Source organism: Mytilus trossulus, chromosome 2, assembly GCF_036588685.1.
Source record: "Mytilus trossulus isolate FHL-02 chromosome 2, PNRI_Mtr1.1.1.hap1, whole genome shotgun sequence".
Classification (NCBI taxonomy): domain Eukaryota; kingdom Metazoa; phylum Mollusca; class Bivalvia; order Mytilida; family Mytilidae; genus Mytilus; species Mytilus trossulus.
This window is the reverse complement of record NC_086374.1, coordinates 20393443-20411903: the sequence shown is the minus strand read 5'-3', so window position 1 is coordinate 20411903 and position 18461 is coordinate 20393443. Positions and strand designations below refer to the sequence as shown.

General features: G+C 44.6%; 3 protein-coding genes across 3 annotated transcripts in view; 1 reads left to right on the top strand and 2 right to left on the bottom strand.

Moving 5' to 3' along the window:
* LOC134705646 (mucin-19-like) overlaps positions 1-2168 on the top strand; it is a 49280-nt gene extending 47112 nt beyond the window's left edge. Inside the window, exons 10-12 of the mRNA XM_063564366.1 lie at positions 301-599; positions 1570-1702; positions 2047-2168. Of these exons, the coding sequence (XP_063420436.1) occupies positions 301-599; positions 1570-1702; positions 2047-2168 (554 nt within the window). The remainder of the gene's footprint in view (positions 1-300; positions 600-1569; positions 1703-2046) is intronic.
* Positions 2169-2904: 736 nt separating this feature from the next.
* On the bottom strand, positions 2905-7922 carry LOC134705645 (mucin-2-like). The gene is made up of 3 exons (XM_063564365.1): positions 7915-7922; positions 7864-7871; positions 2905-7814 (listed from the first exon to the last, which is right to left on the bottom strand). Exons 1-3 carry the CDS (start codon positions 7920-7922, stop codon positions 2905-2907), a joined length of 4926 nt encoding a protein of 1641 aa, XP_063420435.1.
* A 2004-nt stretch (positions 7923-9926) lies between these two features.
* LOC134705644 (mucin-2-like) lies at positions 9927-18360 on the bottom strand. Its single transcript, XM_063564363.1, has 2 exons — positions 9988-18360; positions 9927-9938 (listed from the first exon to the last, which is right to left on the bottom strand). Exons 1-2 carry the CDS (start codon positions 18358-18360, stop codon positions 9927-9929), a joined length of 8385 nt encoding a protein of 2794 aa, XP_063420433.1.
* Between the last annotated feature and the right edge of the window lie 101 nt (positions 18361-18461).

Genomic DNA, 18461 nt, shown 5'->3' with positions numbered 1-18461 from the left:
TTTATAGAGACTACGATATTACCATGTGATACACTAATTTTGATTTGTTTTATAGAGACTACGATATTACCATGTGATACACTAATTTTGATTTGTTTTATAGAGACTACGATATTACCATGTGATACACTAATTTTGATTTGTTTTATAGAGACTACGATATTACCATGTGATACACTAATTTTGATTTGTTTTTATAGAGACTACGATATATAATGTGTGATACACTCATTTTGATTTGTTTTTAAAGAGACTACGATATTACCGTGTGATACACTAATTATTGATTTGCTTTTATAGAGACTACGATATTACCATGTGATACAGTTGAAGGTATGGATGACCCAGCATTGATTGCTCCAGGAAGAATTACATCAAACATTCCAACACAAAATGATATAGAGGAGATCCGACCCGGAGGAGATTTATTAATTATACCGGACGTACAAGATCAAAATCCATCGATAACTATAACATTAGATGGAAGACCAGAATTAGGAAATATAGATATTGTGCCGCTCTCTGATGAAAGCAACGTGGCTACATATATTGTTAGCGTGCAAGATTTTGACGACGATAGTCCTCGGCAGATTGGACCTGTAAGCAATTTAAAACCAAAACAAACTCTATATCCTTATAAAAATATATTCACATCATATATGATGTGAAATGTGCATTTTCATTCAAGCATTTGCACAAATGATGCAACACAACAGGTGTATCGTTCTGTAAAATAACTGAATAACACATATCAATGAATAAATGTCTGATCGAAGAAATAGTACAACATATAGTAAAAAGTAAAAGTAATTGACTCGACAAACACCACATATGACAATTACGAGTACAAATTGCTGATATAAGTTTAAAATTTTAAATACAGCTTACCATACACATATAATTTTTTAGAGGTGATAATATCAGATTATTACTTGGCATTTTTCCTATCGCACGTATTATCAGCCCAAGGTTCAATATTAGCCCAAGAGCCGCATGGCATGATGATACATGCGATATGAAAAATGACATGTTATGATCTTTTATTATATGCTTCAACAATGGAGACAAATTTAAGACTCATATATTGATTCTTTTACGTGGTTCCCAAATAGTAGTTCAAAGAGTGAAAAGTTCACGGACGTCGGACCCCAAGTTAAGTATATTCGATATGAAATCTTTTTACCTTATGCTTCAACAGATTAGAAAAACATTTTAATATGGACGAGCTGTACAAAAAATATCAACAATATACATAATGAACACTGTTTTGAAAAGTCAACTTTTCAGTATATGTAACTTTCTAAATTATGTTTAAATTTTAAAAAAAATTGCATTTATCTAGTAATTAATTGGTTGTTTTTTTTTATTATTATTATCATTATTTAACACAATATTCTTTTCAGTATCCAAATAATTGTTTTGTACACAATTTGTACGGTTTTATAATATGTCATTGAAAACAATTGGTAAATGCAGGCTTTCAAATTTCATTTAACGACATCTTGGTGTAATTATATTAGAACATTTAAAAAACCTGTACTGATATGACACTGACGTTCTATTGTTCAGGTGTATGACGGAGACGAGGTTGCCATATTCCCAGCTGATACATACGCAGACAAAGTTATTATTACTTTTTTGACTAAAAACAATCCAAATGAACCATATCATGTAGACGTTGAGCTTCATGCTTGTTTTGTAGGTATGTATTTTAAAATCTATCTACGTAGCTTCTTTGAGTGAAGCAAATGATTTCAGTGGCAGATCCAGAACTTTTCATAAGTGGATTGGGCGCTGACTGACTAAAGAAGGGGCCCTCTCCAGTCATGGTTCAGTGTTTCCCTATATAATCAACCAATTACTCCTGTGGATTTAAGGTATAAGAGTCAACCACTTAGTTCAGCTCAAGGAAATCGATTGTGATTTGGAGTGTACGTTTAGTAGTTGTAAATCGGCAATACAAAATATTTTTCTGACAACGTGTCCAATGCAAAATATGTGATTGATTGTTTTATGACTTAACACAACTGTTTCATGCATATTCAGGACAAACGCATATTGGTTTAGAGAAGTGGGTCCACGCGAATGACTACGATTTGACAAAGAGAGTATGTTTGACAGGTCTTGAGTATTTCTTCTTGTACAGATTCTGTGAAGTTAAAAGTTAATAATTTAAATTTTATACACTTGCCGCGATTCATGGAGATATTATAACTGGATGAAATATAAACTAACTTTGTGTAACTTCTATTACTATTGTATCGTTGCTTTATGTCTACTGTTTTTTAAGTAACTTGGTTTATTTTTGACTTTAAAAATGAATGAGCTGAGCTATCTGAAACTGATTGTTTTTACCTTTTGTACTTAAGTTGTAACACTTCGCAATGTTAGAGGTAGGATCCACAATCACAAACAACCCTCGTCACATTATCCAAGTGCTTGACCCAAGCCTGGAGCTTGTTGTTGTCTTTGGTTCGTGTTTGAAATATATGGGTTTTTTTTATAAATCATATTGTATGTCTTTTATAGCTGGCAATACGTTATGTTTTTTCTCTCTCACAATTGAAGCCGTACGATGACCTACAATAGTTCATCGTCATTTGAACTTTGCTGAATATTTGTCTCATTGACAATGAGACCCCATTTTTTTTTAATGGATATCAAACTTCTTCAGTTACAATTAGGAGCTTTCTCATTCTGATTCTTAAAGATTGATATGTTTAATAACGTGTGAGAATTCAGTCGACTCCTTTATTTCAATAAATAAAACCATCAACCTTAAGCTTTACATTTAACAATATACACTTCTTAAAAATCTTTGTATGCGTACCCAGTATTTTCAATATAGTAAGTTTGATTGATATAAAATTCGAATTATAGGATAAAGTAAAATTTCTAACAACGTTATTTGTTTCCTTCATTTTCAGGTACTACAGTATCTGCTACAGTACCATCTGTAAGTGGAACAACTGTCTCTGCAACAGTACCATCTGTAAGTGGAACAACTGTTTCTGCCACAGTACCATCAGTAAGTGGCACAACTGTCTCTGCAACAGTACCATCTGTGAGTGGAACAACTTTCTCTGCCACTGGACCATCTGTAAGTAGTACAACTGTATCTGCAACAGTACCATCAGTAGGTGGAACAACTGTCTCTGCCACAGGACCATCTGCTAGTGGAACAACTGTATCTTCCACAGTACCATCAGTAAGTGAAACAACTGTATCTGCCATAGTACCATCAGTAGGTGGAACAACTGTATCTGCCACAGTACCATCAGTAGGTGGAACAACTGTCTCTACCACTGGACCATCTGTAAGTAGGACAACTGTTTCTGCCACAGGACCATCTGTAAGTGGAACAACTGTTTCTGTCACAGGACCAACTGTTAGTGGAACAACTATCCCTGGCACAGTACCATCAGTAGGTGAAACAACTGTCTCTGCCACTGGCCCATCTGTAAGTGGTACAACTGTCTCTGCCACAGTACCATCAGTAAGTGGAACAACTGTCTCTGTCACTGGACCATCTGTAAGTGGAACAACTGCCTCTGTCACTGGACCATCTGTTAATGGAACAACTGTCTCTGTCAGTGGACCATCTGTAAGTGGAACAACTGTTTCTGCCACAGTACCATCTGTAAGTGGCACAACTGTTTCTGCCACAGTACCATCTGTAAGTGGGACAACTGTTTCTGCCACAGGACTTTCTGTAAGTGGTACAACTGTTTCTGCTACAGTACCATCCATTAGTGGAACAACTGTATCTGCAACAGGACCATCTGTTAGTGGAACAACTATCCCTGGCACAGTACCATCAGCAGGTGAAACAACTGTATCTGCCACTGGACCATCTGTAAGTGGTACAACTGTCTCTGCCATAGTACCATCAGTAAGTGGAACAACTATCTCTGTCACTGGACCATCTGTAAGTGGAACAACTGTATCTTCCACAGTACCATCTGTAAGTGGGACAACTGTTTCTGCCACAGGACTTTCTGTAAGTGGTACAACTGTTTCTGCTACAGTACCATCCATTAGTGGAACAACTGTATCTGCAACAGGACCATCTGTTAGTGGAACAACTATCCCTGGCACAGTACCATCAGCAGGTGAAACAACTGTATCTGCCACTGGACCATCTGTAAGTGGTACAACTGTCTCTGCCATAGTACCATCAGTAAGTGGAACAACTATCTCTGTCACTGGACCATCTGTAAGTGGAACAACTGTATCTGCCACAGGACCATCAGTACGTGGGACAACTTTATCTGCCACAGTACCATCAGTAGGTGGAACAACTGTCTCTGCCACTGGACCATCTGTAAGTGGTACAACTGTATCTGCCACAGTACCATCAGTAAGTGGAACAACTGTATCTGCCACAGTACCATCAGTAAGTGGAACAACTGTATCTGCCACAGGACCATCAGTAAGTGGAACAACTCTATCTGCCATAGTACCATCAGTAAGTGGAACAACTGTCTCTGCCACTGGACCTTCTGTAAGTGGGACAACTGTATCTGCCACAGTACCATCAGTAAGTGGAACAACTGTATCTGCCACAGTACCATCAGTAGGTGGAACAACTGTCTCTGCCACTGGACCATCTGTAAGTGGAACAACTGTATCTGCCACAGTACCATCAGTAGGTGGAACAACTGTATCTGCCACAGGACCATCAGTAAGTGGGACAACTTTATCTGCCACAGTACCATCAGTAAGTGGAACAACTGTCTCTGCCACCGGACCATCAGTAAGTGGGACAACTTTATCTGCCACAGTACCATCAGTAAGTGGAACAACTGTTTCTGCCACAGGACCATCTGTAAGTGGTACAACTGTTTCTGCTACAGTACCATCCATAAGTGGAACAACTGTCTCTGCCACTGGACCTTCTGTAAGTGGGACAACTGTATCTGCCACAGTACCATCAGTAAGTGGAACAACTGTATTTGCCACAGTACCATCAGTAGGTGGAACAACTGTCTCTGCCACTGGACCATCTGTAAGTGGAACAACTGTATCTGCCACAGTACCATCAGTAGGTGGAACAACTGTATCTGCCACAGGACCATCAGTAAGTGGGACAACTTTATCTGCCACAGTACCATCAGTAAGTGGAACAACCGTCTCTGCCACAGGACCATCTGTAAGTGGTACAACTGTTTCTGCTACAGTACCATCCATTAGTGGAACAACTGTATCTGCAACAGGACCATCTGTTAGTGGAACAACTATCCAAGGTACAGTACCATCAGTAGGTGAAACAACTGTCTCTGCCACTGGACCATCTGTGAGTGGTACAACTGTCTCTGTCACAGTACCATCAGTAAGTGGAAGAACTGTCTCTGTCACTGGACCATCTGTAAGTGGAACAACTGCCTCTGTCACTGGACCATCTGTTAGTGGAACAACTGTCTCTGTCAGTGGACCATCTGTTAGTGGAACAACTGTTTCTGCCACAGTACCATCTGTAAGTGGGACAACTGTTTCTGCCACAGTACCATCAGTAAGTGGGACAACTGTTTCTGTCACAGTACCATCAGTAAGTGGAACAACTGTCTCTGCCACAGTACCATCAGTAAGTGGAACAACTGTCTCTGCCACTGGACCTTCTGTAAGTGGGACAACTGTTTCTGCTACAGTTCCATCTGTTAGTGGAACAACTTTATCTGCCACAGTACCATCAGTAGGTGGAACAACTGTCTCTGCCACTGGACCATCTGTAAGTGGTACAACTGTCTCTGTCAGTGGACCATCTGTAAGTGGAACAACTGTATCTGCCACTGGACCATCTGTAAGTGGGACAACTGTCTCTGTCAGTGGACCATCTGTAAGTGGAACAACTGTTTCTGCCACAGTACCATCTGTAAGTGGGACAACTGTTTCTGCCACAGGACCTTCTGTAAGTGGGACAACTGTTTCTGCCACAGTACCATCAGTTAGTGGAACAACTGTTTCTGCTACAGTACCATCTGTGAGTGGGACAACTGTTTTCGCCACAGGACTTTCTGTAACTGGTACAACTGTTTCTGCCACAGGACCATCTGTTAGTGGAACAACGGTTTCTGCCACAGGACCATCTGTTAGTGGAACAACTGTATTTGCCACAGTACCATCAGTAAGTGGAACAACTGTCTCTGCCACAGTACCATCAGTAAGTGGAACAACTGTATCTGCCACAGTACCATCAGTAAGTGGAACAACTGTATCTGCCACAGGACCATCTGTAAGTGGTACAACTGTTTCTGCTACAGTACCATCCATTAGTGGAACAACTGTATCTGCCACAGTACCATCAGTAGGTGGAACAACTGTCTCTGCCACTGGACCTTCTGTAAGTGGAACAACTGTAATTGCCACAGTACCATCAGTAGGTGGAACAACTGTATCTGCCACAGGACCATCAGTAAGTGGAACAACTTTATCTGCCACAGTACCATCAGTAAGTGGAACAACTGTTTCTGCCACAGGACCATCTGTAAGTGGTACAACTGTTTCTGCTACAGTACCATCCATAAGTGGAACAACTGTATCTGCAACAGGGCCATCTGTTAGTGGAACAACTATCCCTGGTACAGTACCATCAGTAGGTGAAACAACTGTCTCTGCCACTGGACCATCTGTAAGTGGTACAACTGTCTCTGCCACAGTACCATCAGTAAGTGGAACAACTGTCTCTGTCACTGAACCATATGTAAGTGGAACAACTGCCTCTGTCACTGGACCATCTGTTAGTGGAACAACTGTCTCTGTCAGTGGACCATCGGTAAGTGGAACAACTGTTTCTGCCAGAGTACCATCTGTAAGTGGGACAACTGTTTCTGCCACAGTACCATCAGTAAGTGGGACAGCTGTTTCTGCCACAGTACCATCAGTAAGTGGAACAACTGTCTCTGCCACAGTACCATCAGTAAGTGGAACAACTGTCTCCGCCACTGGACCTTCTGTAAGTGGGACAACTGTTTCTGCTACAGTTCCATCTGTTAGTGGAACAACTGTATCTGCCACAGGACAATCAGTAAGTGGAACAACTTTGTCTGCCACAGTACCATCAGTAGGTGGAACAACTGTCTCTGCCACTGGACCATCTGTAAGTGGGACAACTGTCTCTGTCAGTGGACCATCTGTAAGTGGAACAACTGTTTCTGCCACAGTACCATCTGTAAGTGGAACAACTGTTTCTGCCACAGGACCTTCTGTTAGTGGTACAACTGTTTCTGCCACAGTACCATCAGTTAGTGGAACAACTGTTTCTGCTACAGTACCATCTGTGAGTGGGACAACTGTTTCTGCCACAGGACTTTCTGTAAGTGGAACAACTGCCTCTGTCACTGGACCATCTGTTAGTGGAACAACTGCCTCTGTCACTGGACCATCTGTAAGTGGAACAACTGTTTCTGCCACAGTACCATCTGTAAGTGGAACAACTGTTTCTGCCACAGTACCATCTGTAAGTGGGACAACTGTTTCTGCCACAGGACCTTCTGTAAGTGGGACTACCGTCTCTGTCACTGGACCATCTGTAAGTGGAACAACTGTATCTGCCACAGGGCCATCTGTTAGTGGAACAACTATCCCTGGCACAGTACCATCAGTAGGTGGAACAACTGTCTCTGCCACTGGACCTTCTGTAAGTGGGACAACTGTTTCTGTTACAGTTCCATCTGTTAGTGGAACAACTGTATCTGCCACAGGACAATCAGTAAGTGGAACAACTTTGTCTGCCACAGTACCATCAGTAGGTGGAACAACTGTCTCTGCCACTGGACCATCTGTAAGTGGGACAACTGTCTCTGTCAGTGGACCATCTGTAAGCGGAACAACTGTTTCTGCAACAGGACCTTCTGTTAGTGGTACAACTGTTTCTGCCACAGTACCATCAGTTAGTGGAACAACTGCCTCTGTCACTGGACCATCTGTTAGTGGAACAACTGTCTCTGTCACAGGACCATCTGTAAGTGGAACAACTGTTTCTGCCACAGTACCATCTGTAAGTGGAACAACTGGTTCTGCCACAGTACCATCTGTAAGTGGGACAACTGTTTCTGCCACAGGACCTTCTGTAAGTGGGACTACTGTCTCTGTCACTGGACCATCTGTAAGTGGAACAACTGTATCTGCCACAGGGCCATCTGTTAGTGGAACAACTATCCCTGGCACAGTACCATCAGTAGGTGAAACAACTGTCTCTGCCACAGTACCATCAGTAAGTGGAACAACTGTTTCTGCCACAGGACCATCTGTTAGTGGAACAACGGTTTCTGCCACAGGACCATCTGTTAGTGGGACAACTGGTTTTGCCACAGTACCATCAGTAAGTGGAACAACTGTCTTTGTCACAGTACCATCAGTAAGTGGAACAACTGTATCTGCCACAGTACCATCAGTAAGTGGAACAACTGTATCTGCCACAGTACCATCAGTAGGTGGAACAACTGTCTCTGCCACTGGACCTTCTGTAAGTGGAACAACTGTAATTGCCACAGTACCATCAGTAGGTGGAACAACTGTATCTGCCACAGGACCATCAGTAAGTGGAACAACTTTATCTGCCACAGTACCATCAGTAAGTGGAACAACTGTTTCTGCCACAGGACCATCTGTAAGTGGTACAACTGTTTCTGCTACAGTACCATCCATAAGTGGAACAACTGTATCTGCAACAGGGCCATCTGTTAGTGGAACAACTATCCCTGGTACAGTTCCATCAGTAGGTGAAACAACTGTCTCTGCCACTGGACCATCTGTAAGTGGTACAACTGTCTCTGCCACAGTACCATCAGTAAGTGGAACAACTGTCTCTGTCACTGAACCATATGTAAGTGGAACAACTGCCTCTGTCACTGGACCATCTGTTAGTGGAACAACTGTCTCTGTCAGTGGACCATCGGTAAGTGGAACAACTGTTTCTGCCACAGTACCATCTGTAAGTGGGACAACTGTTTCTGCCACAGTACCATCAGTAAGTGGGACAGCTGTTTCTGCCACAGTACCATCAGTAAGTGGAACAACTGTCTCTGCCACAGTACCATCAGTAAGTGGAACAACTGTCTCCGCCACTGGACCTTCTGTAAGTGGGACAACTGTTTCTGCTACAGTTTCATCTGTTAGTGGAACAACTGTATCTGCCACAGGACAATCAGTAAGTGGAACAACTTTGTCTGCCACAGTACCATCAGTAGGTGGAACAACTGTCTCTGCCACTGGACCATCTGTAAGTGGGACAACTGTCTCTGTCAGTGGACCATCTGTAAGTGGAACAACTGTTTCTGCCACAGTACCATCTGTAAGTGGAACAACTGTTTCTGCCACAGGACCTTCTGTTAGTGGTACAACTGTTTCTGCCACAGTACCATCAGTTAGTGGAACAACTGTTTCTGCTACAGTACCATCTGTGAGTGGGACAACTGTTTCTGCCACAGGACTTTCTGTAAGTGGAACAACTGCCTCTGTCACTGGACCATCTGTTAGTGGAACAACTGCCTCTGTCACTGGACCATCTGTAAGTGGAACAACTGTTTCTGCCACAGTACCATCTGTAAATGGAACAACTGTTTCTGCCACAGTACCATCTGTAAGTGGGACAACTGTTTCTGCCACAGGACCTTCTGTAAGTGGGACTACCGTCTCTGTCACTGGACCATCTGTAAGTGGAACAACTGTATCTGCCACAGGGCCATCTGTTAGTGGAACAACTATCCCTGGCACAGTACCATCAGTAGGTGGAACAACTGTCTCTGCCACTGGACCTTCTGTAAGTGGGACAACTGTTTCTGTTACAGTTCCATCTGTTAGTGGAACAACTGTATCTGCCACAGGACCATCAGTAAGTGGAACAACTTTGTCTGCCACAGTACCATCAGTAGGTGGAACAACTGTCTCTGCCACTGGACCATCTGTAAGTGGGACAACTGTCTCTGTCAGTGGACCATCTGTAAGCGGAACAACTGTTTCTGCTACAGGACCTTCTGTTAGTGGTACAACTGTTTCTGCCACAGTACCATCAGTTAGTGGAACAACTGCCTCTGTCACTGGACCATCTGTTAGTGGAACAACTGTCTCTGTCACAGGACCATCTGTAAGTGGAACAACTGTTTCTGCCACAGTACCATCTGTAAGTGGAACAACTGGTTCTGCCACAGTACCATCTGTAAGTGGGACAACTGTTTCTGCCACAGGACCTTCTGTAAGTGGGACTACTGTCTCTGTCACTGGACCATCTGTAAGTGGAACAACTGTATCTGCCACAGGGCCATCTGTTAGTGGAACAACTATCCCTGGCACAGTACCATCAGTAGGTGAAACAACTGTCTCTGCCACAGTACCATCAGTAAGTGGAACAACTGTCTCTGTCACTGGACCATCTGTAAGTGGAACAACTGCCTCTGTCACTGGACCATCTGTTAGTGGAACAACTGTCTCTGTCAGTGGACCATCTGTAAGTGGAACAACTGTTTCTGCCACAGTACCATCTGTAAGTGGGACAACTGTTTCTGCCACAGTACCATCAGTAAGTGGGACAACTGTTTCTGCCACAGTACCATCAGTAATTGGAACAACTGTTTCTGCTACAGTACCATCTGTGAGTGGGACAACTGTTCTTGCCACTGGACCATCTGTAAGTGGTACAACTGTCTCTGCCACAGGACCATCGGTTAGCGGAACAACTGTTTCTGCCACAGTACCATCTGTTAGTGGAACAGCTGTATCTGCCACAGTACCATCAGTAAGTGGAACAACTGTCTCTGCCACTGGACCATCAGTAAGTGGTACAACTGTTTCTGCTACAGTACCATCTGTTAGTGGAACAACGGTTTCTGCCACAGGACCATCTGTTAGTGGAACAACTGTCTCTGCCACAGGCCCATCTGTCAGTGGAACAACTGTATCTGCCACAGTACCATCAGTAAGTGGAACAACTGTCTCTGCCACATTACCATCAGTAAGTGGAACAACTGTATCTGCCACAGTACCATCAGTAGGTGGAACAACTGTCTCTACCACTGGACCATCTGTAAGTGGTACAACTGTTTCTGCCACAGGACCCTCTGTTAGTGGAACAACGGTTTCTGCCACAGGACCATCTTTTAGTGGAACAACTGTATCTGCCACAGTACCATCAGTAAGTGGAACTACTGTCTCTGCCACAGTACCATCAGTAAGTGGAACAACTGTATCTGCCACAGTACCATCAGTAGGTGGAACCACTGTCTCTGCCACTGGACCATCTGTAAGTGGTACAACTGTTTCTGCCACAGGACCATCTGTTAGTGGAACAACGGTTTCTGCCACAGTACCATCTGTTAGTGGAACAACTGTATCTGCCACAGTACCATCAGTAAGTGGAACAACTGTCTCTGCAACAGTACCATCAGTAAGTGGAACAACTGTATCTGCCACAGTACCATCAGTAAGTGGAACAACTGTATCTGCCACAGTACCATCAGTAGGTGGAACAACTGTCTCTGCCACTGGACCATCTGTAAGTGGAACAACTGTATCTGCCACAGTACCATCAGTAGGTGGAACAACTGTATCTGCCACAGGACCATCTGTAAGTGGAACAACTGCCTCTGTCACTGGACCATCTGTTAGTGGAACAACTGTCTCTGTCAGTGGACCATCTGTAAGTGGAACAACTGTTTCTGCCACAGTACCATCTGTAAGTGGGACTACTGTTTCTGCCACAGTACCATCAGTAAGTGGGACAACTGTCTCTGCCACAGTACCATCAGTAAGTGGATCAACTGTCTCTGCCACAGTACCATCAGTAAGTGGAACAACTGTCTCTGCCACTGGACCTTCTGTAAGTGGGACAACTGTTTCTGCTACAGTTCCATCTGTTAGTGGAACAACTGTATCTGCAACAGGACCATCAGTAAGTGGAACAATTGTCTCTGCCACTGGACCATCTGTAGGTACAACTGTCTCTGCCACAGGACCATCGGTTAGCGGAACAACTGTTTCTGCCACAGTACCATCTGTTAGTGGAACAGCTGTATCTGCCACAGTACCATCAGTAAGTGGAACAACTGTCTCTGCCACTGGACCATCAGTAAGTGGTACAACTGTTTCTGCTACAGTACCATCTGTTAGTGGAACAACGGTTTCTGCCACAGGACCATCTGTTAGTGGAACAACTGTATCTGCCACAGTACCATCAGTAAGTGGAACAACTGTCTCTGCCACATTGCCATCAGTAAGTGGAACAACTGTATCTGCCACAGTACCATCAGTAGGTGGAACAACTGTCTCTACCACTGGACCATCTGTAAGTGGTACAACTGTTTCTGCCACTGGACCCTCTGTTAGTGGAACAACGGTTTCTGCCACAGGACCATCTGTTAGTGGAACAACTGTATCTGCCACAGTACCATCAGTAAGTGGAACAACTGTCTCTGTCACTGGACCATCTGTAAGTGGAACAACTGCCTCTGTCACTGGACCATCTGTTAGTGGAACAACTGTCTCTGTCAGTGGACCATCTGTAAGTGGAACAACTGTTTCTACCACAGTACCATCTGTAAGTGGGACAACTGTTTCTGCCACAGTACCATCAGTAAGTGGGACAACTGTTTCTGCCACAGTACCATCAGTAATTGGAACAACTGTTTCTGCTACAGTACCATCTGTGAGTGGGACAACTGTTCTTGCCACTGGACCATCTGTAAGTGGTACAACTGTCTCTGCCACAGGACCATCGGTTAGCGGAACAACTGTTTCTGCCACAGTACCATCTGTTACTGGAACAGCTGTATCTGCCACAGTACCATCAGTAAGTGGAACAACTGTCTCTGCCACTGGACCATCAGTAAGTGGTACAACTGTTTCTGCTACAGTACCATCTGTTAGTGGAACAACGGTTTCTGCCACAGGACCATCTGTTAGTGGAACAACTGTCTCTGCCACAGGCCCATCTGTCAGTGGAACAACTGTATCTGCCACAGTACCATCAGTAAGTGGAACAACTGTCTCTGCCACATTACCATCAGTAAGTGGAACAACTTTGTCTGCCACAGTACCATCAGTAGGTGGAACAACTGTCTCTGCCACTGGACCATCTGTAAGTGGGACAACTGTCTCTGTCAGTGGACCATCTGTAAGCGGAACAACTGTTTCTGCTACAGGACCTTCTGTTAGTGGTACAACTGTTTCTGCCACAGTACCATCAGTTAGTGGAACAACTGCCTCTGTCACTGGACCATCTGTTAGTGGAACAACTGTCTCTGTCACAGGACCATCTGTAAGTGGAACAACTGTTTCTGCCACAGTACCATCTGTAAATGGAACAACTGGTTCTGCCACAGTACCATCTGTAAGTGGGACAACTGTTTCTGCCACAGGACCTTCTGTAAGTGGGACTACTGTCTCTGTCACTGGACCATCTGTAAGTGGAACAACTGTATCTGCCACAGGGCCATCTGTTAGTGGAACAACTATCCCTGGCACAGTACCATCAGTAGGTGAAACAACTGTCTCTGCCACAGTACCATCAGTAAGTGGAACAACTGTCTCTGTCACTGGACCATCTGTAAGTGGAACAACTGCCTCTGTCACTGGACCATCTGTTAGTGGAACAACTGTCTCTGTCAGTGGACCATCTGTAAGTGGAACAACTGTTTCTGCCACAGTACCATCTGTAAGTGGGACAACTGTTTCTGCCACAGTACCATCAGTAAGTGGGACAACTGTTTCTGCCACAGTACCATCAGTAATTGGAACAACTGTTTCTGCTACAGTACCATCTGTGAGTGGGACAACTGTTCTTGCCACTGGACCATCTGTAAGTGGTACAACTGTCTCTGCCACAGGACCATCGGTTAGCGGAACAACTGTTTCTGCCACAGTACCATCTGTTAATGGAACAGCTGTATCTGCCACAGTACCATCAGTAAGTGGAACAACTGTCTCTGCCACTGGACCATCAGTAAGTGGTACAACTGTTTCTGCTACAGTACCATCTGTTAGTGGAACAACGGTTTCTGCCACAGGACCATCTGTTAGTGGAACAACTGTCTCTGCCACAGGCCCATCTGTCAGTGGAACAACTGTATCTGCCACAGTACCATCAGTAAGTGGAACAACTGTCTCTGCCACATTACCATCAGTAAGTGGAACAACTGTATCTGCCACAGTACCATCAGTAGGTGGAACAACTGTCTCTACCACTGGACCATCTGTAAGTGGTACAACTGTTTCTGCCACAGGACCCTCTGTTAGTGGAACAACGGTTTCTGCCACAGGACCATCTTTTAGTGGAACAACTGTATCTGCCACAGTACCATCAGTAAGTGGAACTACTGTCTCTGCCACAGTACCATCAGTAAGTGGAACAACTGTATCTGCCACAGTACCATCAGTAGGTGGAACCACTGTCTCTGCCACTGGACCATCTGTAAGTGGTACAACTGTTTCTGCCACAGGACCATCTGTTAGTGGAACAACGGTTTCTGCCACAGTACCATCTGTTAGTGGAACAACTGTATCTGCCACAGTACCATCAGTAAGTGGAACAACTGTCTCTGCAACAGTACCATCAGTAAGTGGAACAACTGTATCTGCCACAGTACCATCAGTAAGTGGAACAACTGTATCTGCCACAGTACCATCAGTAGGTGGAACAACTGTCTCTGCCACTGGACCATCTGTAAGTGGAACAACTGTATCTGCCACAGTACCATCAGTAGGTGGAACAACTGTATCTGCCACAGGACCATCTGTAAGTGGAACAACTGCCTCTGTCACTGGACCATCTGTTAGTGGAACAACTGTCTCTGTCAGTGGACCATCTGTAAGTGGAACAACTGTTTCTGCCACAGTACCATCTGTAAGTGGGACTACTGTTTCTGCCACAGTACCATCAGTAAGTGGGACAACTGTCTCTGCCACAGTACCATCAGTAAGTGGATCAACTGTCTCTGCCACAGTACCATCAGTAAGTGGAACAACTGTCTCTGCCACTGGACCTTCTGTAAGTGGGACAACTGTTTCTGCTACAGTTCCATCTGTTAGTGGAACAACTGTATCTGCAACAGGACCATCAGTAAGTGGAACAATTGTCTCTGCCACTGGACCATCTGTAGGTACAACTGTCTCTGCCACAGGACCATCGGTTAGCGGAACAACTGTTTCTGCCACAGTACCATCTGTTAGTGGAACAGCTGTATCTGCCACAGTACCATCAGTAAGTGGAACAACTGTCTCTGCCACTGGACCATCAGTAAGTGGTACAACTGTTTCTGCTACAGTACCATCTGTTAGTGGAACAACGGTTTCTGCCACAGGACCATCTGTTAGTGGAACAACTGTATCTGCCACAGTACCATCAGTAAGTGGAACAACTGTCTCTGCCACATTGCCATCAGTAAGTGGAACAACTGTATCTGCCACAGTACCATCAGTAGGTGGAACAACTGTCTCTACCACTGGACCATCTGTAAGTGGTACAACTGTTTCTGCCACTGGACCCTCTGTTAGTGGAACAACGGTTTCTGCCACAGGACCATCTGTTAGTGGAACAACTGTATCTGCCACAGTACCATCAGTAAGTGGAACAACTGTCTCTGTCACTGGACCATCTGTAAGTGGAACAACTGCCTCTGTCACTGGACCATCTGTTAGTGGAACAACTGTCTCTGTCAGTGGACCATCTGTAAGTGGAACAACTGTTTCTACCACAGTACCATCTGTAAGTGGGACAACTGTTTCTGCCACAGTACCATCAGTAAGTGGGACAACTGTTTCTGCCACAGTACCATCAGTAATTGGAACAACTGTTTCTGCTACAGTACCATCTGTGAGTGGGACAACTGTTCTTGCCACTGGACCATCTGTAAGTGGTACAACTGTCTCTGCCACAGGACCATCGGTTAGCGGAACAACTGTTTCTGCCACAGTACCATCTGTTACTGGAACAGCTGTATCTGCCACAGTACCATCAGTAAGTGGAACAACTGTCTCTGCCACTGGACCATCAGTAAGTGGTACAACTGTTTCTGCTACAGTACCATCTGTTAGTGGAACAACGGTTTCTGCCACAGGACCATCTGTTAGTGGAACAACTGTCTCTGCCACAGGCCCATCTGTCAGTGGAACAACTGTATCTGCCACAGTACCATCAGTAAGTGGAACAACTGTCTCTGCCACATTACCATCAGTAAGTGGAACAACTGTATCTGCCACAGTACCATCAGTAGGTGGAACAACTGTTTCTGCCACAGGACCCTCTGTTAGTGGAACAACGGTTTCTGCCACAGGACCATCTTTTAGTGGAACAACTGTATCTGCCACAGTACCATCAGTAAGTGGAACTACTGTCTCTGCCACAGTACCATCAGTAAGTGGAACAACTGTATCTGCCACAGTACCATCAGTAGGTGGAACCACTGTCTCTGCCACTGGACCATCTGTAAGTGGTACAACTGTTTCTGCCACAGGACCATCTGTTAGTGGAACAACAGTTTCTGCCACAGTACCATCTGTTAGTGGAACAACTGTATCTGCCACAGTACCATCAGTAAGTGGAACAACTGTATCTGCCACAGTACCATCAGTAGGTGGAACAACTGTCTCTGCCACTGGACCATCTGTAAGTGGAACAACTGTATCTGCCACAGTACCATCAGTAGGTGGAACAACTGTATCTGCCACAGGACCATCTGTAAGTGGAACAACTGCCTCTGTCACTGGACCATCTGTTAGTGGAACAACTGTCTCTGTCAGTGGACCATCTGTAAGTGGAACAACTGTTTCTGCCACAGTACCATCTGTAAGTGGGACAACTGTTTCTGCCACAGTACCATCAGTAAGTGGGACAACTGTCTCTGCCACAGTTCCATCAGTAAGTGGAACAACTGTATCTGCCACAGTACCATCAGTAAGTGGAACAACTGTATCTGCCACAGTACCATCAGTAGGTGGAACAACTGTCTCTGCCACTGGACCATCTGTAGGTGTAACAACTGTATCTGCTTCAGTACCATCAGTAAGTGGGACAACTTTATCTGCCACAGTACCATCAGTAAGTGGAACAACTGTTTCTGCCACAGGACCATCTGTAAGTGGTACAACTGTTTCTGCTACAGTTCCATCCATTAGTGGAACAACTGTCCCTGGTACAGTACCATCAGTAGGTGAAACAACTGTCTCTGCCACTGGACCATCTGTAAGTGGTACAACTGTCTCTGCCACAGTACCATCAGTAAGTGGAACAACTGTCTCTGTCACTGGACCATCTGTAAGTGGAACAACTGTCTCTGCCACTGGACCATCTGTAAGTAGAACAACTGTATCTGCCACAGTACCATCAGAAGGTGGAACAACTGTATCTGCCACAGGACCATCAGTAAGTGGGACAACTTTATCTGCCACAGTACCATCTGTTAGTGGAACAACTGTCTCTGTCAGTGGACCATCTGTAAGTGGAACAACTGTTTCTGCCACAGTACCATCTGTAAGTGGGACAACTGTTTCTGCCACAGTACCATCAGTAAGTGGGACAACTGTTTCTGCCACAGTACCATCAGTAAGTGGAACAACTGTCTCTGCCACAGTACCATCAGTAAGTGGAACAACTGTCTCTGCCACTGGACTTTCTGTAAGTGGGACAACTGTTTCTGCTACAGTTCCATCTGTTAGTGGAACAACTGTATCTGCCACAGGACCATCAGTTAGTGGAACAACTTTATCTGCAACAGTACCATCAGTAGGTGGAACAACTGTCTCTGCCACTGGACCATCTGTAAGTGGGACAACTGTCTCTGTCAGTGGACCATCTGTAAGTGGAACAACTGTTTCTGCCACAGTACCATCAGTAAGTGGAACAACTGTCTCTGCCACAGTACCATCAGTAAGTGGAACAACTGTATCTGCCACAGTACCATCAGTAGGTGGAACAACTGTCTCTGCCACTGGACCATCTGTAAGTGGTACAACTGTTTCTGCCACAGGACCATCTGTTAGTGGAACAACGGTTTCTGCCACAGTACCATCTGTTAGTGGAACAACTGTATCTGCCACAGTACCATCAGTAAGTGGAACAATTGTCTCTGCCACAGTACCATCAGTAAGTGGAACAACTGTATCTGCCACAGTACCATCAGTAAGTGGAACAACTGTATCTGCCACAGTACCATCAGTAGGTGGAACAACTGTCTCTGCCACTGGACCATCTGTTAGTGGAACAACTGTATCTGCCACAGTACCATCAGTAGGTGGAACAACTGTCTCTGCCACTGGACCATCAGTAAGTGGAACAACTGTTTCTGCCATAGTACCATCAGTAAGTGGAACAACTGTTTCTGCCACAGTACCATCAGTAAGTGGTACAACTGTTTCTGCTACAGTACCATCCATTGGTGGAACAACTGAATCTGCAACAGGACCATCTGTTAGTGGAACAACTATCCCTGGCACAGTTCCATCAGTAGGTGAAACAACTGTCTCTGCCACTGGAC

Coding starts and splice junctions, on each gene's coding strand:
- LOC134705644 (XM_063564363.1), bottom strand. CDS start 18,360: ATGGATGGTACTGTAGCAGAAACAGTTGTACCACTTACTGATGGTACT.